The sequence below is a fragment of the Oryzias latipes genome, chromosome 1 (assembly GCF_053564925.1).
Source record: "Oryzias latipes strain Hd-rR chromosome 1, Olatipes_Hd-rR_3.1".
Taxonomy (NCBI): domain Eukaryota; kingdom Metazoa; phylum Chordata; class Actinopteri; order Beloniformes; family Adrianichthyidae; genus Oryzias; species Oryzias latipes.
Genome location: NC_136237.1, coordinates 3,873,367 through 3,897,840, shown reverse-complemented (window position 1 = coordinate 3,897,840; position 24,474 = coordinate 3,873,367). Strand labels below are relative to the sequence as shown.

The following is a 24,474-nucleotide window of genomic DNA, read 5'->3' as shown; positions in this document are numbered from 1 at the left end:
CCCTATAGGTCCTCAGCAGTCTTATACTTCTGGGTTTTGTTATTTTAGTTTGGGGTTGGGCCTTGGTAGTCCTCATTCACGGGCTTTGTTTATTTCTTTTGGATAGATAGATTCTGTTAGGCAGCCTTAGCAGGGAGCTGCTGACTCCGACGGTCAACGTGGCTGGGTCAGTAGTCTCCCTGACTTATTTTATGTTTGGCCAAGGTTCCAATCCCTCTGTTTTGTCTTTTGTTGGGACCAGCACAGTAATTATCTATTTTCTTTTGTTTCACAGGATACAGGTTACTTCTTCCTCATAATAAACTGTTCCTTAACTTATTTGGTCCATTGTCCATATGTTTTGGCCCCTTTTTGATTTACCCCTAGACTGGGACAGGTTTGCCTGTCGGGGGGGCCGTAACACTGAGCATGATTGTGTACCAAAAGTTGAGAGTTGCCAATAAAATATGTCAGCACAAGATTTGTAAAACCTTCATTGTATCTGAATTTTATTTTTTTGTTTGACTCTTGCCCAATCCCCATTTGATTGTTATTGAGCAGCTGATACCTGACCGTTATAGACGTGTGCAAAGGCTATCTGCGAATGCCACCCTTCCAGTGCTATAGAAAGTGTTCCAAAGTCCATCAGGTTATTTCAGTTCATGGTCCTGCCGTTTGGGTTGCACTACACTCCTGCAACCTTTCAGCTTCTAATAGGTCGAGGTAGATACAGTCTCCTAAATTTTCCACATTATTCTTTGATGACATTTACATTTTCCGTGCCACCTGGGAGAAACGCCTGAAGCATTTGGAGTACATCCGGTGGTAAATCTATCATTATAGCAGCTGGATGGACTGTCAGTTATTTTTGCTAGATATGAGATTGGAAATGGGAAGACAGAACTGCAACCTGACACATTTTGTGCTGTTGATACCTAATCATTGCCGGAAAAAAAGACTGTTGAAATATTTGTTTTTGGCAGGATCTAAGCATTGATTTAGTTCATGTTTAGTTAACATGGGGGGCTTCATCCGCCCTAAATTGGTCCCATAAGTATTGATACTCAACAGTGGAAAAAGAAATTCTGGGAATCAAATGGACCCAAAAATTTCTTCACGTTTTAACCCTTGTGCTGTCTTAGATGACCCCGACCCTTACTTTGACGTGTTCTCCCTACCATGACAAATGTGGATAAAGGTGGAAAGATTTCATGTAATCCATGGACACCAGTGAAGATCACAAATCATTGAAGAAAAAAGGTTCAGCGCCCTGTCTTGTGGGTCTAGATGACCCAACCTCAACAAGCCTAGGATGGCACAAGGGTTAACCTCCTAGGACTAAGTTTAAACTGAACATAGATCAGAAGGCCTTACAGAGGATGGAAATTATGAAGGATAGAAATGGACTCATTACCAGATGGCACCTGGAAATGTATCCATTCGCTTCACTAATCATTACATTCCAAGAGCAACTCCACAGCAGACTTTCTGTCCCAGTGAGACTTTAAATGGGGAAAATGTGAGGGCAGGGTTCACCATTGCACAGGTGAAACCCAGACTCCTTTTCAAAGCAAACAGGATTTACAAACTCAGTTATTGTGATTCCAGAAAGCGTTGGCTGATGCCATGTTGTGTTTATTTGCTGGCTTTGCCTTGTTTCATTACTGACTATAGCCTTTTGTTTTACCGTAACCCTTGTGCAATCCAAGGCACTTTGACATTCGGAGTTGGGGCATCTAGCACATGTTTTAGTAATATAAGTCTGTTTTGTCAGCTACGGCAACTAAAAATGACACCTTACATATCGGGAAACACTTCAGACAGCAGCACACATGAGAACTTGTCATATTTAATCCTCAAACTCAAGACAGTCAACTTCGACACATGAAGGACAGCCATATATATAATAACACCCCTGCAGTCCCCCCTGTAGTGCCTTTGCTTAGACTCAACACCTAGATTAAGTCTAACACAAAAATTGAAAAAACAAAATAAATATTTGATTTTTTATTGTGATTATATTTAAACATACAGGAGAGTTCAGTTGACAGCAAAGTGCATTTGACACATATGACATTGTATTAGTCATGAAGGTATATTGTGCATTTTATTTAGAGGTTAATGTTACAGTTGTAAAAACGTGAACATTCTAACTAATTTAACTGGTTATTGCTCTTACTCCTTTTCACCATTGTACATGCAGCATGACAGATCAATAGAATTTCCAACATTTCCATCCGCAGTGTTTATTAAAGATGAAAAATACGCTGTAGGGCAGATAAGGATCACAGTTCGAGCCTGCCTGTGCCAAGGAAGTTAATGCCAGAACATTTCCTTAAACAATTTCAGCAAATCAAGTTTAAGATGGACAAATATGTGGGAGACAAATAGCTCTTTAAGATTTGTACAGAGTTTATATACATTAAGGTGTGCTAAGGTAACTTTGCAGAGCTGGAGTGAAAATTAAAACGGTTCCCAGAATTGACACTGTCAGGAACGCCCACAGGAAGATCCGGTCCAACACCTGAGCCACAAATTTCCAGTCCTGTACAACCTGTCGACATTTAATCAAATAAAAAAAAGATGGCAACCAACAAAATACATCATAAACCCCCCTCCTCTGCCTTTGTGACACTCTTCTTTTGGCAGAAACAGCCAAAGGTCAGGCCGCATTTGGTCGAGTTACACAATAATTTTGTCATTTTCATGAGAAAGAAAAGAGCTGTGTTTTTGTTACACATATGTGCAAATCTTGATTGAAATTCTAGAAATGCTGAAAAAACACAATTTCCTAATTACACTGTTTCCATTGAATCCTAATTAAGCGAATAAACGCAAACCAACTCACGCAATAAGTCATTCAAAAACATGGATGTGAACAATACTTTGACTGACAGCAGATACGTTTAAAATTCTGCCATGGCTTCAGCGCTCATCATCATCTATCCAAGAAGACGACTGCGTCTTCTTCAGGACATGAAGCGACGAACTCCTTACATGTGGGAGGAGCTATGGATGAAGCCATTTTTGGGAAATGGCAATGGTGATTTTACGGAGAAGCTATGGATCCATCAATTCCACATGACACGCTCAACTTTTGAGGAGCTGTGTGACACTTTGGGTCCTCTGGTGGCATCCAGTTCCTACCTAGAAGGGCCATCGCTATCTATCTGACTCATTATATAAATAAAGAAAGTGATTCCATTGCAGTTTTGTAAAATACACCCAAAAACACCTCCAAGTGCAAAAACCTTTTTTTAGATAAATCCAAGTTTTTTTCGAAATTGTCTTGTTTCCATTAGGCAAATTATTATTGCAAATCCAAGTAGCACTATTTCATAGTCAATGGAAATGCAGCTAAAGTCACGAAGAATGAAACTTATTGAGTTAACCCTTCAACACCAAAGTTAAGGGTCCGGTTTTGATGTTTTTTTATTTACCAAAACTCTTCTACTGTTTACGCAATCAATGGAATTCTAACGGATTATGAAGGTGAGAAAAGCAGAAAAAGAAATGGTTTAAGAGCTACGGTAGTTCCAAGAGCATATGGTAATTCCTGTCACTAATGACAGATCTTTGGTTAAAGAGTTAAGTACTGTAATGGTGCCACCCAGCGTGAACCCCAAACATACTGTTGGCCTCTTTCTGCTTACCTCTCGTATGAAGTGCTCCTTCCTGATATGGCGGCTGATGTAGTGCACTGAATTTGTGGCTTTTTCCAGCATTGCCAGCCATGCTTGGCTGTCATCCTCCATGCCTCCGAGAGCTCCTTTCTGTTGACCTCCGGGAACCGCTCTCCTCCCCGCGCCTCGCCTGGTCTTTAGCTCTGGGCTTCGCATCTCAATATCTGGAAAGTGATACCTGAAGACCAGGACACCCCCTTTAGTTAATTATTGTTATTGCGACTTCTAGAATCATAGATCCAGCTACCGCTTGATTTGTTGACTAACAGTCCAATAAATCACAAGGCAGATATCATTGACCCCTCTTCTCCTTTGAGGTCTCCAAAGGATTGCTGCAGTGCTCAATTCAGGACTCAGTCTTTTTTAACATGATATCAATAATTAGTGTAATAGCTTGAAAAAATGCCAACTTTGACCTTCATACTTATGACTTAGCATAACATTGATCATCTTTCTCACTTGCATAGACATGAGAGTTTGTACAGTTGGAGTATTTGTTGCTGTTGAGTCACGTCATTAAAATGAGTGTCATATGCAGAAAAACTTTTTAGAATTATGATGTTTTTACATAAACACAAATGATTATATAACATTCCATAAATAACAACCACCCAAGGGAAGATGCAGGAATTAGTTTTGTCATTTATATTTATTTACCACTAGAGCCGCCTTTTCCTCCTTTCAAATTAATAGTAAAGCTCATGTTTCACTAAAATTACCAATCTTCCTTCTCCCAAAGATCACTCAAATTTCTTGTAGTTGTAATTCAAACATTCTTCCATAGCAAGGATAGCAAGGCCAGCAGCCTAATCAAAAATTCCGAAATCTTTCTCTCCACAGAAACGTCCTCTAGCTCTGCAAAGGTAATGCCGGAGCACTCCCAGGCCAGCAAAGGGAAATAGTTTCCACAGCCAATCCTAGGTCTTTCCCAGGGCCTCCTCACATGGGTCAGGCTCAAAATATCGCTCTATTGAGCATTCAGCCACCCTGCAGAAAACAATTATTTTAGCCTTTAGTATCCAGGATCTTGTTCTTTAGATCTAGACCAAGTAAAGATAGAAACATATATGAACCGAAAAAGGGGCTGCATTTCTGCTGTTGCTGCGCCTATCCACCTGTCAATCTCACGCTCCATTTTCCTCTCATTAGTCAACAAGACCTCAAGATACTCATCTTCTTGAGGCACTCTTCAGGCTTTTGAGGAGTTCTTCACTTACACAGAGAGAGCAAACCACCTATTTCTGAACCTTCACTTAAAACTTGGAGGTGTTAATTCTTATACCAGTCACCTTCACCCTCAACTGCAAACTGTCTCAGTCCACATTGAAAGTCTTGGTTCAATAAAGTAAACAGAACATTATCATCTGCAAAAAGAAGAAATAAAATTCTTAAGTTTCCCAAACCCAACTACCACCAGCATAACTTCCATCCATTCAATTATGAATAGAACCAGTGACAAAGAGGATCCCATTCGAGTCCAACACACACTTGGAACAGGTTCAACTTGCTACTGTTTATTTATTGACTGACTTTACTGAGTTTTTTTATTCTAAAAAGTATCAACTTGGAAATTGGAACAAGAAGGAGGCTCTAAGTGCAGGGATGTCCAGGATCTGTTTAGTTTAGCAATTAGCAATTATTCATATTTTATGACTGATTCTTTGTTTTTGTACAATTATTGGTGTGAAGCCCGTTGAGACTACTGTGTTGTGATAATGGGCTATATAAATAAAATTGAATTGAACTGAATGGCATTTTTTGCTCACGTTGTTCAAAGATCTGCCTGACAAACTTGATTTTCAGTTCAAATTGTATTCTTATAGAGAAGAAATAAAAAGAAGCGTTTAGCCTTGATGTCTTTATTACCACTTCATGTTACCTGTCAGTGTGTCCCCTCATACACAGCAGTCTGGGCAGTTTTTGGAGAAAGAGGCTCTTTACCCAGGGGGCCATGGGATGGTAGGTGGCAGAGGAGCGGTGGTGAACATTGATCACAAAGACAGTTACGATGATGGAAAAGGTGACAAAAATCATGATGAAGAGCAGGTACTCTCCTATCAGTGGGATCACCTGCAGATGTGAAAAAGGAAAGCCACATCAATTTAACTCTGCTAACAGTTTATTCTGATTCAAAAAAAAAACCTCATGTGGAAATGAGAAGCAGATTTGCAACATCTAAGTCAGTTTGTAAATATACCATTTGAACAAGGAGTTACTGGTGTCCCATACAGCAGTAAAATACTATTTAAAAAATATCAAACAACATTGGATGACACAACAGAGGGCAATGTTCACTAAACACTGCTCCTGGTTACAGGTTAGTGCCAGTGTTGGGCAGTGAAGACGCCTTCAGCATGTGAATGTGTAGATGGAACTGTGACTGTGAAGCCCGTTGGGCCTTCAAGGTAGGTAGAAAAGCTCAATATACGTATACATTGCTTAGTATTTACCATTTAAAGCTGCATGGCTTAGTTTGACAAAGAGCATTATTTCTAGGGGTGTAGGAAAAAAAAAATCTATCCTGTCGTGATATTTGTCGATTTTTGTATCGATTTAAATGCTATCAAGACGATATTTATTTAATTATTTATGAGCGCCCTTCAGCGTCTGACTTTTGTTTTCCACTTAAACCGCTAGTTGCCAGCACTGCACACTGAGCCTCTTTAAGCAGGTCTACAGTAACCAAAACAATAAGATCTTGCGAGAATCAGCTTGTGTTAAATGCTAAATGTTCAGTCAGCCTCGCAGTTTTTGTTGTTATGAGGTTATGAGACTAAGTTTTGGCTTGGGATGGGTACCAAACTAAAATTCTATACCATGTTGCTGCCAGTGCCCTATAAAAACACAGATTGTGGTGCTTTGTTGTGGGCTCCAGATGAGAACGAAGGACACTTGAGATGTTTTTCGATCGGGTATCGCCAGACTATTGCTAATACACACCCCTAATAATTTCTAAATGTCGTCACATATCCCAAAGTGCCACCAAGTCAAAGGTTTTACAGCAAAATCAGCAGGTAGCTTTACGGCATCATTTATAAGCGGGGGCTCAAAATCTCAGTTTCAAAAATTCACTGTGGGGCAAAATGGCTCTGTTTATATAAACTGAATTTTACTGTTGTGGGCCGGCGATCCTGCTGCCACCCCCCTTTGGCCATCCGGTTTCGTAATGGCATCATCCCCGGCTGACTGACTGACACTTGACAGCCACCATCAACATTCATGCCCACGCCAATGACTTTCAGAAAATCATGCGGCAGCATGAAATCCTAAAGATTCTGCTGATGCATCCCCATTGTGCGGTAGCAGTTGCATTTGTAACTGTAGCATAAGGGTAGGATGAGACAGTCACTGAAAGTTACTTTATATCTAAAAAAAAAAAAAAATGTGGAGAAAGTGGACATTTGCCAGTTTCAAAAAATGATTGTAAAAGTGCACTACAACTTTAATTTTCAGTCCAATCTTAGATACCACAGGGAGAATTTCAGTGCATTTCCTGTGTTTTGAATTATTGGCTGGGTAGCTCGGTTGGTAAGGTGAGAGACTACCACGCAGGGTTCGTTTCCCGCAGGGGAATGAACAATGGTACGCGAGCAGTTAACATCATCCAGTGAGGGGCATTGGGCAAGACCCTTAATTCTACTGCCTCCCGAGTGCGGTCATTAACTGTCATTTTGAATACAGATTGACAGACTGATAGATTTATCTGTGACTGGAATACAATTTATCAAAATTTTTATGGACTGTTTTCTAAAAGAAGAGATAGCTCACTTGCATTAGCAACAGCCTGATTTGCTAAAGTAGCAGTTATTGACAACAGATGAAAAACCAGTAATTAACCGGCCTCTGCGGGGACAGCTTACAAACCTTTGAGGATGAAGGAATGATTTCCTCTATGACCAGCAGGAACACTGTCAGTGACACTAGCACAGATGTAGAAAGGGACAGTTTCTCCCCCTCATCAGAAGGCAAATAGAACACCAGCACAGTGAGAAATGAGAGCCCAAGACACGGGATGATGAGGAAGAGGGTGTAGAACAAGGGCAGCCTCTTGAGAATGAATGAGTAAGTGAGAAAAGGGTACCAATACATTTCATCTCTTCGACTTCCCCTTTGTCCTGTGGCATTGAGGATTTCCCATTCTCCATTATCAAAGAAGTCTTTACGGTCCACATAGTGATCCACTAGAACCAGGTCTACCATGTTTCCATCGTAAGTCCATGACCCAAACTTCATTGAGCAGTTCTGCCGGTCAAAGGGGAAGAAAGTGACATCCATGGTACAGGAGGATTTATAGCTGGCTGGTGGAGTCCATGTTATTGTGCCATCCCAGCGCACAATTGCTTTGGTCATCAGGGAACCTTCGAAGCGCCCATCCGCACTAAAAGAACAATTAAAAACATGAGAAGCAACCATAGGATTTGCCCTTAAACGGCTAATCAAATTTACCAAGCCTGAGCTTAATGAGTGGTCCAAATGTTTGCAGGGAGCTGTGTTACTCACTTCTCATACAGAACAATGTCAGGTAACCATATGGTCTCTGACGGCACTCTGATGGAGGTAATGCCCCCATAGTCATCCGGGTTCCACTTCAGCTTCACATCGATCCATTCCTTGGAAAGGGTCACAGCACACAAAAAGCCTTGCAGTGTCAACAATGAAAGCAATAATGCTTCAATTTTCATTTCAGACTTATAAAGCAGAGGTCCCCATTCCCACTGGCCAAAAATCAGTACCAGTCCCTGCATCACTCGGTACAGGAGAAAAATTCTTAAATTATTATCGTCTTATTTTTTTATCTGACTCTGAAGGAAATGTAGTTTCTAAAACTACCTGATTCTCTCCATTGCACCCATCCATGACTCACTCTTGACACATAAAAAAATGTTCCTCACATGTTTTAAATGCATATGTTACCTTCTTGAAGAAGCTGCTTGGACTGCTAAACTGACAAGAATGCCAGACGACCACTGCAGGTGACCCCACTGACACCAAAACATCACCGGGAATGTTTGCAGTGGAGACAAGACTGTGTGACCCGGAAAATGCAGCAAGGTTCTACCGCCCTGTTTACTGATGAGTGTCGGATCACCTTGCACAGAAATGATGGTTGTCAGTGTAGTTGGAGAAGGCAAGGTGAGCAATATGTTGAGGTCAACATGGATTGGGTTTGGTGGAGGAGGAGCAACAGTCTGGACCGGCAAATGGTCCAGTCACTGCACGTTCTTACCTCAGATACATCACAGAACCATCATCATCCAACAGTTCCACCAGAACACCCCCAACTTCCTGTTCATGGATGATAATGCTCTGCCACATGGTGCCACAATTGTCTCAGCTTGACTTCAGGAAGTGGGAGTGTCTCAAATGGTATGGCCAGCAAGGAACTCTGACCTGAACCCCATAGAGCATGCCTGGGGCCAGCTGTAGCAGAGACTGGATGATCGGACCCCATCCCTAAATGACCTGGCAGAACTGCATGTGGTACTTGTGGAAGAGTGGAACGCCTAAAAACAACGTGAGGCTGGTGGGGAGAAGGAGACGTTGCTGTCAAGCTGTCACTGCAGCAAATGGTGGAAATACTCGCTACTGACATGGTCAATGTTTGTTATTTGGAGTTATGGCAGGGCTCCAGACTGCGACCATTTGGTCGCATTTTGCGACCAAAATTTGAGAGTGTGCGACTGAATTTTACATCCAATCGCACATGTGCTACCAGTAAATTTGCCTCCCCCACCCTCCGTATTTTTTATGCATTAAACGTGGAAGGGGCACGTCAATGATCAATGAAATGAGCAATGAAATCATCAATGAGACACGAGCGCACACGCACGCAGACAGACACACACACTCGCGCGAATACTCCTGAGACTGGAGCACACGCGAGCACACACTCGCGTGTCATTGAGTGATGCCTGAGCATCTTCTCACACGCAGCCAATGCGTGTGAGAAGAATAGGGAAAGTCACTGTAAGTGGCTAAAATATGTGGAGGGGCGGGGCCTAGAGATAATAGAGCGCACGTAAACATCTGTGGGAAGGAAACTGAGACAAATATCATCACAACCTGATATGTGCGTCTGAGCTATGGGCAAGCGAACTATTGATTCGTTCTTCCGACCTGCGGCTAGTGTACCAGTGCCAGAGTGTACAGCAGGGGTCTCTAACTCGCGAAGCAAACCACGGTTCTCATCATGCACGGCTGTTACGGCAGCACACCGTTCCCGCGGGAGATGGTCAGCTGGGGAGCACAAAACTATTTAGTCTTAAACACATTTAAAACACGTGGGGAAAATACAACGATAGACGTGTTTAAGATGAACCAGCGCCCTGGGGGGGGGGGGTCATGAAGGCGAAGCTGCAGCGTGACTGAAGGAGAACAGGAATTAGGAGTTGTCCTTAACATTCAATTTAGTTTTAATTTGCCTCTGCCCCTAAGTATGATCTGTGATATTACATCTTTTATAATTGTTTTAATGTGTTGTAATGGATGTAGCCTTTTTTAATCAGTTGGTATTTTAAATTATTTTAATTGATCAGTGAGCTACAGAAACCCATCAGGACACATGTCCCATAATGCATTGTTTTGTAGTCTGTAGGGCAGCTTTTAGTCAGTTCAGTACTAAATTTCCAGCTGCGTTAGCTCAGGTTGGGGTCTTGCTTCCGCCCTTTTCTGGTGATATTTTTGTTTTGATTGACAGGTGATGTTTGAGCAAAAACAAAAATATACATCTCACAACAGGTGATCTGTGCAGCGTTGCGTCCATCTGGGTGATCTCAAACACGCTTATTGTGCATCTTGGCTGCACCTATTTGGTGTCGCCAACATGTATTTCCATCCCCTAATGTTTACATACATTTAAGTATTGTTTGAAACTGTGAAATGACCGAAAGGTTACTACGGTAATCACTTGTTACGAAAAACTTTTTTTTAATTATAAATGTATGGTATTTTGTTTACTATTTGTACTGTCATGACAGCGATGGTGATGTCAGTTTACCTCGTTGTTGCATCTTCAAAAGTGCAGATTAAAATGTGACACTGAATTAGAAACAGCACATTGTAATTTCTGCATCTATTATTAAAGTATTTATTAGTAATAGAGTGGAAATTAGTAGATTTGGTTAGCATGTTGATTTACGGTATGCGCCCCTAAATTTTCTGGTTGTGCCCCTAAAATTTTCAGTTGGGGGCCACAGTGCTCCTAGTGAAAAAAGTTAGTCTGGAGCCCTGTATGGTCACTGTCTTCATGTTTGGGGTAATAAAAATCAAACTAATAAAAAATCTGTTACTTCTCATTCATGATTAGTATTATCAAAGGAAACTTTTATGTATTTTATTAAAATTAAGACGATATAGGAAAAACCCATGTACATAACAATATCCTTAACTTATTGTGAGTAGTGTTTTTAACAAAGGAGAAAGATGAACATTTCCCTCAAATTTAAGTGAAGTCAGAGGCTAAAAAAGAAAACTGACCCCAACTTCAGCCTTCCACTGGAGAATCCATAAAAATATTATCTGACATTAAACTGCTCCATGGCATAAAAAAGGGGTTGGGGACCACTGCCTTAAAGCACACGGAACTAGAACACAAAGTAGAGATTTTGCAATAGATAGACTTTTACTGAATTGTGTTTATTTTATCAATATGGTTTTGGTTAAATGGCTGCAGGCTGCACAGTGGAGCAGTGGTTAGCGCTCACAGCAAGAAGGCCCCCGGTTCAAGTCCCAGCTGACACAGAACATCAAGGGGGGACGTTTCTGTGTGGAATTTACATGTTCTCCCCGTGCATGCACGGGTTCTCTCCGGGGTCTCCGGCTTCGTCCCACCGTCCAAAAACATGCATAACATAGGTCAATTGGCAACTCTAAATTGTCCCTAGGTGTGAGTGTGAATGGGTGTATGATTGCAGCCCTGCGACAGACTGGCGACCTGTCCAGGGTGTCCCCTGCCTTCGCCCACAAGTGGCCGGGATAGGCTCCAGCAGCCCCGTGACCCCGAAAGGGATAAAACGGCAGAAGAAGAAGATGAATAAATGGCTGCAGGACAAAGGCAGCAGTGAAAAACATAAAATGTTTTCCTCACGTGGGGAGAAAGTTAATTGAGTTTATCTCTACCTGCCAGAGCCAGACATTCGTAGTCATCAGCTGATTCTTTTCATCCTGCAAAGAAAAAGACAGTAAAATTGTAAAACGTTTTGGCAAAAGTCCAAAAAGGTATACTTTCACTTTTTTTTTCAAAACAGCCATCATAAGTGACTGCAGGGCACGGATGGAGAAAAATCAGTACTCAAAAAACCACTAGTGTAATTATGAAAAATATAATTAAGATATGATAAGATAGAGATACTTTATTGATCCCAGCTTGGGAAATTGGGTTGTTGCAGCGGCCGTGTTAGGCTCAAAGATACAAACACACAAACAATGGGTGACAATAGAAAACAGAACAATCAATCAGAAAAAGAACCATCATTGAAAAACAAGTGGTTTGCATGACAGCTCTGGAGAAAACAGACAGACCTCAAATGAGTTTATCTATTGCAAATGGATGATGAGTTATAGAGTCCAATGGAGTGAGGCAGGAATGATCTCCTGTAGCGGTTGGTGTGACGACTTTCTCCTGTTAAAATGATAGTTTTGACATGTGGAAGTTTGTAAAGTTACTATGGCTGGTTGATCTAGGCCCTCACATTTTCCTTTCCTTTCCATTTTCCTTCAACCTGTGACACAAAGGCCAATTTTGGGTCAGTCATTTAAGTTTTCCAACTTTTTATAATTTTTTAACCACTTTTCTTTTCTTATTTTTGCATTCGTTGTAGACAAAAGCCTGACATCTAGCCTAGTTTACAATCCTCTTGTGATCCCTGTCCTCTGCCTTCTTAATTGTAGGCTTCAATACCCCCCCCAACCCTTGAGTCATCATACAATCTGATACAGATTTTAATGTGTTATGGTATATGAGAAAATTCATTCTGCAAAGGTCTCATAAAGCAGTGAATGAAACATGAGACTCTTCAGTTTAAGTACAAGTGGGAAAAAAGCAGATTAAGTTCTCCTACATTATACATAGTGTTTGGTAAGAACGTCACTGGGGCTGCCGATGGGAAACTGAGGTCATATCTTTTTTAGTATACTTTAATTTAGTTTTAGACATACAGTACAGTACAAGCCAAAGGTATACTCTTGTGCTTTTGCTCAGGTATAAACAAAGACACAATGGAAGGATTTTTGTTTTTCACATAGTGTCAATATGACAACGGAAAATACCCACTTTTAATAACAACTGAAAACGTATTGCTCCCTATGAGTGTTCCCATCATAAACCATTGGAAATATTGGGAAGAAAATATCTTACAATTCTATCAACTCTTGAGCCTTGTCATCATAACAAAGGTATGATCAATGTGGCTTCAATTGTACATTATAATAAAAAAAGGAGCTAAGTCATCTTTTATTTTTTTATACCCATGATATTAATATGTTTTTGAAAGGTTGGGAAACCCAAATATATGTGTTGTTATTGGACCATCAGCAGAAATCACATGACCCAGGAATGTACAAACAATAAAAACAAAACCTGTAACATTTATGGGCAGAGGTCCCTTAATTAAAAGAATCAGGTTAAATTGTGATCTACAAGGATGAGTGGATAAGCGATTCTGATTTTGACCTAATATTTTTACCTATATGGTTTCCTCCAACAATTTCAGAAGCCGTGTCCCTCAATATATTTTTTTATGTTTTCCTACATAGTTCCCAAGTTCTATTTTTGTAAATAATCATTTAAACTTTGAAAGTGTTACATTATTACATTCTCTATAGGGAAATCATGTAATGAATGAGTGAATTGCAATGGGACATAATGTTTGCGGTAGTAAGGACATTTCTGTTTATACTATGGGTTATATTTCCATCTTTTTTGAAAAAGAAAATAATCAACAACTAGATGATCACAATCCTTATCATCCTTTCCTCCTGTTATTGAGAAATAGTGATCTTGTCTCTGAGATGAGCCACAAAACCTCTCAAAATAGCTTGTAAGATTTTTCTATTACTTCTGCTGTTGTTCAGATTATTCGATTCAATTTCAGTTCAATTTTTATTTGTTATATCAATTATTATATCAGTTCTATTTTCTGAAAACTTGCAGAAAATAGTTTATTCTGTAATTTTGTTTTTGTGCTATTGACATTTACTGCTTTTGTTAATATATATTTTTTTTTACATTACAATCTAAGAAAAGCTATTTGACCGTAAATGTTTTGGACCTCTTTATGTTATCAGCTGAAGAGCTTTTCCTTTTTCTCTAGAATATGCTCACAGTCCCATTAAGCTGTCCAAAGTGTGTGATCTTGTTTGATGTGTAATCTTCTCACCACGTCAACCAGCTGTGATATCTTCAATCCAAAGCGTACAGTGATGGTGTCGTTGGCATGCTGGACCGGTCGCACCCACTTCTGGTAACCTTTGAAGAGATTCCTCAGCAAGGAGTCCTCCAATTCTGCCAGCGATAGAACATTCTCCTGGACTGGAAGCAGAGGAAATTGTGCAGAGGTGTTAGGTGGACATTGTAAATGATCACAGTGATGACTCTTTAAGTCCCAGAGACAATGAAGACTACCTAGATTTATAAACCCAGTGTTTTAAAGCAAGGATGTTTGTCTTATAAACGTATATTTCACAGTGAGAATGATGACTGGTGATACTCTCTGATAATGAGCCTGTATTTTCCCATCGGTCTCTCTTTTAATATACCCTGCCTTTCTTACAAGTCAATGATTTTTTCTTGTGTTGTATATTCTCTCAATAATCATCAGAGACTTTTATCCAATTTGGCCTGAGACCTTTGGAAGGCATATGTTTCTGTAGAAAGCTTCCTAAAGTAGAGATGGCTGTACATTAAATAACACGCTAAGCTTTTTCTACTTGTTTGGACAACCTGCAGAGAAAATACTCTTTTATTATACATTAACGGAGAAGGCATAACCGGGCTGAAGATACCAAGGACAAGATACCGCTGGTGTCTTGTCCTTTCAGCCTTATGTAATTTAGTTTCAGTTTTTAAACATTAGGCATTTTTTGCAGATTGAAATGGTTTAACAAAAGCAGATTTGTTGCAGTTTGTGTGGATTATAATCTCATTGTCTGTACTCAGACATGTTAAAGAAAAGTGTACCACTTAATGTACCAGTTGAACAATCAACAGAGTGAGGGGAAACTAGAGTGCGGTAGGCAGCGCACACAGATAGACGGCCTTGGACTGACAGCTGGCAATGGCCAAACGGACAAGCTCCCAAGGCTGACGGCGTGATCACATTGACAAGATCACCTCAGACAGATCAATCACCAGGGGAGAAAAAGCCCAGCACTCACTTTGCAGTCAGACTTCATCGCCACTTAGAGACTGACTCCCGCACTCAACCGTGATGAAGCAGAGCTTTTTTTTCGCCCGCCTTCATTTGTTTATGAACAGCTGTGCATATCGGGTCCCCAATGTGAGCATTGACAAAGAAGATCCAGCAGAAATCCACTCACTAGGTTCCTTTTTAGTACACATGCTGCAGTGGGCACCAAACAGGCTGCTGAAGGACAAGGCAGTTACATAAAGTGTTTTTTCTTCTTTTTTATTAAAGCAGGAGTGCTTGACTTAGTCCACAAGAAAGCCCCTAAAGCTCTGCTAATTACTGTATGTGAGTCAAATGCAAATGACGGCTGCATTTGCTGGACGCTGGAAGCAGAATGTGGTATTTGTACATGAGCAGCACACAAGAGCTTTCCTCAGTAACACAGTCCCTTTATCAGCTCAAGCTTGGAGCATTTGTTCACATAAAAAAACACTTGGCTGAGCCTGTGGTGGAGTGTCGCAGCAGAGGCCCGTCAGAAGTTTAATCATACAGCCGCTCTGACAAGCAGAATGCACTAGAGGAATGGAGGGAGCCGATAAAGAAGAAGAGAGACAGAGTGACCTCCGGCAGATCCTGCAGCGTCTGGGAAAGACAGAATGAGTTTGGAGGGCAGAGCTCCATCCAGTAAGATGCCTTTATGGGACATGGGGCAGAAGAGCACATATAAGATCAGATAGAAAGGGGAGAACTAGTCTTCATTTGTGCTTAAATCCAAACAAATAGACCCCGTCTTCTGACTGAAGACACCAATCTGTGATATGCTCTGTTGAGAAAAAGAAGGCACACTTTTCCCAAACCCCCTTTCAATCTCTGATGATGTGTGAGTCGGGCTGCTGCATAAAGAAGACACTAAAAAGGAATCAGTCCATGAAGGAGAGTCTTCAGTAAGCAGATCAGGAATTTTCTGGACTGCGATCTTAGAATAAGTACGTGTCACACTAAAGGAGGATCTCCTCTGTCGGTGCAGTGATTGATAAATAAGGTGATACGACTGATGAGAACAAAACTACCATGTAGTGAATCTGGGTATAAAAGTGCAGAAATTTGCAAGACTTAAGCTGTGTCCAAATTCCCACCCTAACCCCTAACTACTAAAAACTATGTAGTGCGGCACTATGTAGTCCCCTGGATTTCAAAAGCAATTCGGACACCATGCTCTTTATTTATTTTTTAAACGGCGAATTGACATCATCGATTTCATTCATCAAAGTAAAAATCTAATTGATATGAGTGTTTTGCGACGACCATTTATGAATCCACCGTGCTCTGAAGATGAAAACGTTGAAGGTCCTTTGCAAAAATTGTTATAACGCAATGCATTGTGGTCTATATTGGCCAATCTAGTGAGCATTGATGCACACTGGTTTTTCACAGAGACTTCTGGGAAATTTCTAGGGCATCCGATTTTGGAATTTTAGATTTGGACAGCACGAGAAAATGGTGAAGGGGGTATATATTTCACTATTTTCATTTGTTCGTTTGTTGCCTCATATTCGTTCTCATGTTTCCATGTTTGTCTTTTTCTTGTCCTCTCTGACCTTCATGTTCCACCAGCAGATGGTCACATTAATGAGGAGGTTTCCTTCTTATTCTACTTCCATAAGAAGTCATTTCTCTGTCCAAGTTGCCTAACAGCGTTGCAGTAGTACACCAAAAATGTTTGGGTGTAGTCTGTCAGTCATGTTTGTGAAAAAATACAACAATAACTATAGCTTTTTTGAAAATCATATACTGGTAAGCTAAATTGGATATCTTCTTTTTTTTACTTAATATAATAATGAACATAATGATTTGATGGAATCAAAACAATCATTTGCAGGTTAATATACCAGTTTGACATTTTTTGCGACTTATGTGTTGTACATTTTACATGACTTTGGTTGCAAATGAGAGCTGTAAAACTATTTAGTGCATGGTTTATACTTTTTTGACAGGAAAAAAATTTACAAGCACCAACATCAGTAACTGAATTCTGAAGGGAAGGCACATGGAGTGGACTAACGAGGACTATAAAGAAAAGGAAACGGGTTGAGTGACTGAGAATTAATATATTATTTAATATAATATTCTTCTGTGTTGGTTTGTTTTTCTTTTGTCACATCAAAGAAACTGAATAAGAAAGAGTCTGTAGTGTAAATATATCACTTTAAAGAATTCAGGTACCCTTAAAATAACATAATGAGCACTAAAGTAAATACCTGATCATTACAAAAGAAATCCTGTTTTGTGTTCACTAAAACCTGGAATGAACTCCTACAATCCATCAGGACTTGAACATCACTCAGACTATTTAAAAGAGCATCAAAACTTCATTTAAAAGACGATCCAGCTGCAACTACTGACTTTGCTTCTAACTTCCCCTCGTGCTTTTTATTCTCAAACGGTTTATGATTGTATGATTATTCTGGTTTGTCTTGGTTCTGCAGACCAGTTTTTAAAGAGAGTCAGGCTTGATCGAGTTTAAGCTTTTCCTGTTTGATAAATGAATGAATGTATATCTGCTGGTGTTGGCCACCAATGTAAGCTAGTATGACTTAAAAAGTCCCCAAGAGATGCAGGAAGTACACTCAAAGTTTCCTCGGTGGCCGCTGTCCCATGAAGAATGAAAAAGTTTAATCTGCTTGCCAAAAGTAAAGTGCAAGCCGCCCTTAGACTTCAGATTACCTAACATTGCATCACATCCCCGTCCGCTTGAGGAAACGTGAAATGAGGCTTTCAGTCAGCTGAATTCATCCACTTAGATCTCTACAGGAAGCAGCTCTGTGTCCAGCTCCTCATGAAAAAAATTGTGCGAAGCACACCAATCAGGCTCCTGCAGAAGCCTGCCCCCTCCCTGAGAGAGAATTACTGAGTGTGTTGTTGCTCGGACAGAGGTAAAGGGGACCAGTATTGATTAGAATGTGCTGTGATGGTTGCGGTGGGAGGGGGCTTGGTGCTCAGACTCTGGAAGATAAATTATGATGCATTAGTGTATGCGTGTGTGTGTGTGCGTGGGTGTGTGTGTGCGTGGGTGTGTGTGTGTGTGGGTGTGTGTGTGTGTGTGTGCAGGCATCCATACAAGAATGCAAGCAGAAAACCATCAGCACTATGCCTATCCACCTATAAAAGCTCAAAGAAAACCATTTTTATGTAGTTAAAATGTAGTTTAAGCCTTCTGCTATGGTCTGTCTTGTAGTTTGGTTTACATTTGAGTTGTTTGTAGCAGTTGACACCGTTGGCTGTTTATGAGAATAAGACCTGGCCAGTGTGAAGTCATCCATAGCAAATGTTTTACCTTGCTCCAACCACATTAAGTCAATTGAATCGCCATTTCCTAACGAAACCGATGCCGCCGTGTTGGAGCCAGACAACGTCAGGGAGCTGTGAATTGGTTCGAGTCAAACGTTTCTATGGCAACCACTCTTGTCAATCAGGACTGAGCTTATTGGAAGGCCACACGATATCTGTCAATCAAACGTTTCAAACATTCAACATGAGACCAACGACTTTTATTGAGGCATCTGATTGGTCAGTTTATAGATTGAATAACGTGAACAACAGAAAAAAATATCATGAAAAAAATTAGGATTAGCAAGGAATGGTTCTTCTGACCAACTGAATGACTGTGTAACAACTGTTGGTTTTTTCTATAGAAGTCGATGGGATTTTGGATTCCTGGAGCCACTTCCTGTTTGGAACGTGATAGTATACAGTTAATGGTTGACACGCATCAGGGATGTCAGCTAAATCACCTAATTGATGTTTTATTTAGCTAAAATATCCTCTTGCAGCACATTTGAATATTGTGCTGCTAGATGTGCATCCACTAAACTGTAGCAGTAAACTGCTCGACAAAACACCAGAGTCACAGTTTGCTTATTCATGCACGAGCATAGAATGGAGCGATCCCACTCTGCCAACAAGCTGCAGTCTGCAGTCAAATGTAATCCGGCAGGCAACCAATTATTTATTATGACTGTGACCTTAGGGTCACAGAGTGGAGCTGGTGCTTTAATGCTGCTCGAGGTTGGTCACAACAAAAAAACACCAAAACTTCTGGGAAAATGCTAAAACACATATGCCTTAGATTTCATGTATGTAACTGTCATAGTTCAGCCAAAAACCCAAACTTTAAAGGCCCTAATTTGAATGAAGAAAAACATTGGAGCTTCATGACTTATTTATTTTAGGAGGTCGGAACTAGACCCACAAATTAAAAAATGATAGCTTAGTTTTAAGTTGTAGTTGATTAGAGGATGGATCACATTTTGATCTGAACAGGACTGACAGCTGAATCACAAATCATGATCATTCTGGAAAGTGACTCCATCGTCACCAGAGCTTTGTTCATGCCCCCAAATGGAGTTTGAGGCGTGTCGAACGTTTCCATGTCCCTTCCTCCTGTAAAAAGGCTGCACTGCCATTGCTCCTTAACTCAAGTCCCAGTGCAATAAGGACCGTGTACACCTGCAGCTTTTCGTCACATGACTTTCGGTTTGGTTGGACCAGCATCATCCCTAGAGAGGTGATTCATGACTGAACCTAACTTCAGTCCAAACCTCCAAAGCTAAAGGCTCTTTTAATGACTGGGGTGTTTTCTGCTCTTTGTGATAGTTCAAGCCCTCTCTTCTCATCCAGTCATTCATTTTCATACTGTAGAGTTATATTATTAGTTGATACTTTTTTTATATTCTCAACAGTTTCTATTTTTGAGGATCACCGCTCAAAGCTTTTCTTTAGTCAGGCTGAAGATTACAGCACAACGATTGGTTTTACTTTTCCACTCCGATGATCTTTGGATCTACTTTCAAGCATTTCCAGTAGTCTTTTAATTAGGATTAAAGGAGCTGGCAGTTTGTGGCACGCCCACTGTTTTTTCTGCATCACAATAAGCTCTTTTTCAAACAGCGGTTTCTTCATGTGCTCCGGATTCACAACATTCTGGATAAACAAATACTCAAAAATGCAATTTTGAGCTAAATTCTCTAAATGAAAGTCCTCCAGCATTAGAAAAATACCATTAGAATATGTTAAAAACACTAAAAACATGTTTTTCATTGGAGTGGATCTTTAAATATTATTTTAAAATCACCCTTAAGTTTAGCAAGCATAAGAAAGAAAATCACATTAAACTTACCAAACAAACTGTAATATCATAAAGTGAATGGAAGGATGTATCTGATTATTAGCCACACATGCAGAACCAGAACATGCAAACAGCCAAGATCAGAACCAAAAAGCTTCTCGCCAAGAGCCTGCAGCGCTGACCACCACACCAACATGCAGCGCGGTCACACCAGCATGTTCCTCTGTTCAATTATTCATTTAGAATCAAACCTGTGGCTTTTTTTCTCTACAAAATTAAACTCATGAATTAAAAACATGCTTAAGACATTTTTTTTCCTCACTTTTTCTGCCCGGCCCACTTCTCCCATGCAGCTTCAGTTTTTTCGCCACTTCTGCTTTTGTATACCACTAAAACAATGTTTATTTTGTGATGGTAAACTGAAAGGTGCTGCATTAAAGCTTCAATGCATGAAAGTGCGTTTTTTTAATAATAATGGATTGGATTTATCTGCGCTTTTCAAGACACCCAAAGCGCTTACAGTGTGTCCATTATTCATTCACTCCTCATTCATACTTGGTGATGGTAAGCTATGGTTGTAGCCACAGCTGCCCTGGGGCAGACTGACAGAGGCGTGGCTGCCATTTCGCGCCTACGGCCCCTCTGACCATCACTGGGATCATTCACGCACATTCACACACCAGTGGAGCCACACTGGAGGCAAGGAGGGTGAAGTGTCTTGCCCAAGGACACAACAACATTTTGGCTGTTGGGAGCGGGGATTGAACCGCCAACCCTTCGGTCATTGGACGACCCGCTCAACCTCCTGAGCCACTGTCGCCCCTAAGCCTTTTAAGCAATTTTCTTTAACTTTGTTAATTAAAAAAGGTATGAAAACTGTATAGCTCTAAATACTATGATTGCAGTTCCGGTGAAAGTGTTCTACTCTCATTTTTCATCATTACTTCTGTTGGATTATGTCTTCCATGTCGTATTGATGCAGTGCAACACTAAAGTCAGCGTTAAATGTTGCTGTTACAACCCCCCCCCCCCCCCCCCCCCCAAACAAGGACAGTCTTCCGTCAGCAGATCTCTGAGGCTCCGCCTTTCGCTCATTGTGGGTGCCGCCCATTTCCTGACATCGACCTAGAGCCGGCCTCAGCAGTGTGTCTGCATTCCTCCCACGAAAACCAACAACATCCAAGCTTTAACAAAGATGAATGTGGATATGGTGCATTTAAAAGGAAAGCGTTTAGCTCCGCGGAGAAAGTGGGCGTGTGTGTCACCCTGGGGGCGGAGCTGGCAGCGGAGACTCTTCCTGGAAGGGGCAGTTTCCCAATTTGTGACATCACAATGTGAGGGCTCGCTTGTTTTTGTGGATTGGGAGGGGCTGGTGCTCTGAACGCCGTTTTTAGAGGAATACTCAGAGATGCGTGAACGGATCAAAATACTGCTGTGGGGTTGGGTTTTTTTGTGAGGAATGAACATTGGGAAGTCCATAGAGATGAGCATTCTTGTAAATAGTGGGCTTTATAAATACAACTGAATCAAACAGGAAATTTTATATTTGTTTTAGCTTTTTTCAACAGCCAAGCTTGTTTTTTTGTAGAAATAGAGTTGTTATTTTTTGTATTCATACTCTTTAATTCCAAATTGACTTTTTTTTCTAATGCAATTAAATATTGTTTTTAAAAAAGGTCATCCAATAACCTGATCCAAAAGCTAAAATTCTCACATGCAGGTATTAGGGTCACCAACAGTCCCCCCATATCTGTAATCCCCAGCAGAACAAGATGTGCTTTAACAGGAAATTCCCAATAAAGGCTCCAAACAGGTACAACCACCTCACAAAGCAGTGACTAAAACACACCTTATCCACTCCGTTGTACAAATGAGCCACATATAGAGAAAGGAGCTGCTGCATCAAAGTGTCATCTGCATTTTGACACATTGGTCCTGCTCGTTTTGCTGCTTTCTGCCTGTTTGCCCCCTTTCCTCCCCTGGAGCGTGGCATGCAGCTTTACCCCCAGGCGCGCAACCCCTTGGGGGGCGCTGCGCTCTCACTCTTCAATAATCTTAATCAATGAATGTGCTCCTCTCAGCTGACCACACCGTTTTGCCCCCCCCCTTTAATATCACGGCTTCTGTTCGAACACCGTCACGCGGAGCCACTGCGCGCTTCCTGGAACCGAACAGAGCCCGTGGAGGTGTGAGCAGATCCCGTTTGCTGCGCCTTGACTCCTCCAGCATCTGCTTCTTCTTCGGAACCTTTCAGATGCGTCCGGTCCACATTCTTACCTTCTTGAGCGGCGGTTTGCTCCAGAACCAGAGCGGCGCACAGCAGCATCCACGCCGCAAACTTCATGCTTCCTCCTGTCCGACCGAGAGAAGATCCCACACAATCTCACTGCTGCTCCGCGGCGTGCCCGTGTCCAGTGGGAGCTCCGGAGAGTCCGGTTTGAACGGTGAAGGCGAGCGTGCTCACCCTCCCGGCTGCGGCGCGCACGTGTGCTTCCGCTTTATGCGCTCCTGTCGCCTGTTGTGCTTCCCTGCGGCATCTTTGCGCGTGAGTCCCGGTGTGAACGGAGCCAAGCAGAGGCAGTCAGGGCGGGACGGAGGAGCAAGAGGAGGGAGGTGAAGAGAGTAAGATCAGAGTAAACAGAACGCAAAGAACGCAAAGAAGAATCACGCGAGTTTCCCGCCTCAAGCTTTTCCAGGTGTTTTAATGGGGAAGGAATAAAGAGTAAAAGTATTGAAAAAATCCAATGATAACAAGAGCAGCATATGAAATGAGAAAGGTGGTACATTTAAAAGAAAAAAAAAAGTTATGTTAAATTGTCCATAGCTACTGATTATGAATAATTTAAATATGGAAGTCTGGAGGTTGAAAGAAACAGGACATTTCAGTCAGACAACTCATGCAGTAATAATAATATTTATTTTCACATATTTTGCATTGCTTTAACATTCTTTGTTTTGCATTCACATTCCTCTAGTTGCCATTTCACATTCTTTTAGTTTGGCATAAGACTCTGTACAATTCAATGAGACAAATTTCTATAAACTTTTGGGTAATAACTACCCCTAACGGAGCTCACAGGTGGAAGCCGGGGATGAGGGGGGGCGACAAACGCAGCGCTGAAATATAGGACGCTGAACAGATGAGTTGGTTAACTGAACCGGCCTAGGGGAGTAACCGAAGTAAACACACTGCCTGAGTTATCTGCCCGAAATTGCTCCCAAGGTCGCTCACTACAAGAACGTTTTACTTCTTCAAACATAATTTTATATAAATAAATGCAGAGATTGGAAGATGTCTCCAAATGTTTTTTTGATTTAATACTGAATTATATACATTTTATAATACTGTTGAAATTTCCTTTTTCCTATGTTTATATTCAGTGAACTTTGATGAGTAAAATTTTCTCATGTTATATTTTACTTATTATTCTCTGTTTACACTTTTGTTAACTTACATTTCTTATCAATATGTCCTTTGCTGAATCATTTGGTGTAAAAAAAAAGGGGGGGGGGGGGGTAATTACAAGAATCAGGGATATAAAACTACTATAATCCAGATGCACATTTCTCCCATTTCCCTTCCCCAAAAAGGCAGAATTCACATGTCGTAAAGCAGCAAAACAGTAGAAAGGCGGAGACATGGAGGATGGAAGTATTTTTTATTACCTGTAATCAACTCATGTTATGCCACCAAGGAGACCTAAGGAAAAAAATGTTTCTACACATATTAAATTACATTTCTAACACGTATAAAACTGCACTGCTTCCTCTTGCCAGTTATAGATCTACTGCGGTGCTTTTCATTTCTGCAGATTTACTGAATTCCTTGATGTTGCAACAGATTTGATTTAAGGGAATCGGTTTAATCACCTTCTAGGAAGCAGCAAAGTGTAGGGTTTTCCAAGGAGCTCATCCCCCTGCTCTGTTGGTAGCACTTTAACATAAATCAAAGCGCATTCTGGGGTATCATTCAGTCAGCAGGCATTTGTACATCCTGGGACATGTCCTGCTAAAACCTCTCAGCTGCAGGTAAATCCATTTGTATCCACCTGGGAGGTTTTGACAAGCCGCAATAAATCTGAATTTATTCTTACAAATGTGAATTACTACAAAGTACAACTTTGTATCAAAGAATGTGAAGTAACTTTGCATTGAGCTACATTATAGGAAGTCAAAAGCGACAAAAATGCATAAAGATCAATAATTATTTTGACACTGATTTGTTCTGTACAGTTCTAGTCATTATTGTACAAATCTACTGGATCTGACCCTAAGGAGCAATGTCACAGTTCTAATTTATACACTTCTTCAGTAAATGAAGAAGACGTTATGGAATACTGGT

At 40.9% G+C, this 24,474-nt stretch overlaps 2 protein-coding genes across 3 annotated transcripts in view; both read right to left on the bottom strand.

Moving 5' to 3' along the window:
* LOC144994858 (uncharacterized) overlaps nt 1-24,474 on the bottom strand; it is a 193,931-nt gene that overhangs the window by 89,502 nt on the left and 79,955 nt on the right. The gene's annotated exons all lie outside the window — the stretch shown is intronic.
* Nucleotides 1,972-22,737, bottom strand: LOC101168098 (neuronal acetylcholine receptor subunit non-alpha-3). Of its 2 annotated transcripts, XM_004066287.5 has the most exons (8): nt 22,410-22,737; nt 14,039-14,190; nt 11,781-11,825; nt 8,163-8,272; nt 7,527-8,040; nt 5,542-5,732; nt 3,633-3,840; nt 1,972-2,533 (listed from the first exon to the last, which is right to left on the bottom strand). In XM_004066287.5, the coding sequence occupies exons 1-8, from the start codon at nt 22,474-22,476 to the stop codon at nt 2,402-2,404; spliced, it is 1,419 nt and encodes a 472-aa protein (XP_004066335.1). In that variant the 5' UTR covers nt 22,477-22,737; the 3' UTR covers nt 1,972-2,401. The 2 variants fall into 2 exon arrangements, with proteins under 2 accessions (XP_004066335.1, XP_078810351.1); XM_078954225.1 differs by lacking the exon at nt 22,410-22,737 and having other exon boundaries at nt 8,163-11,702; nt 14,039-14,133.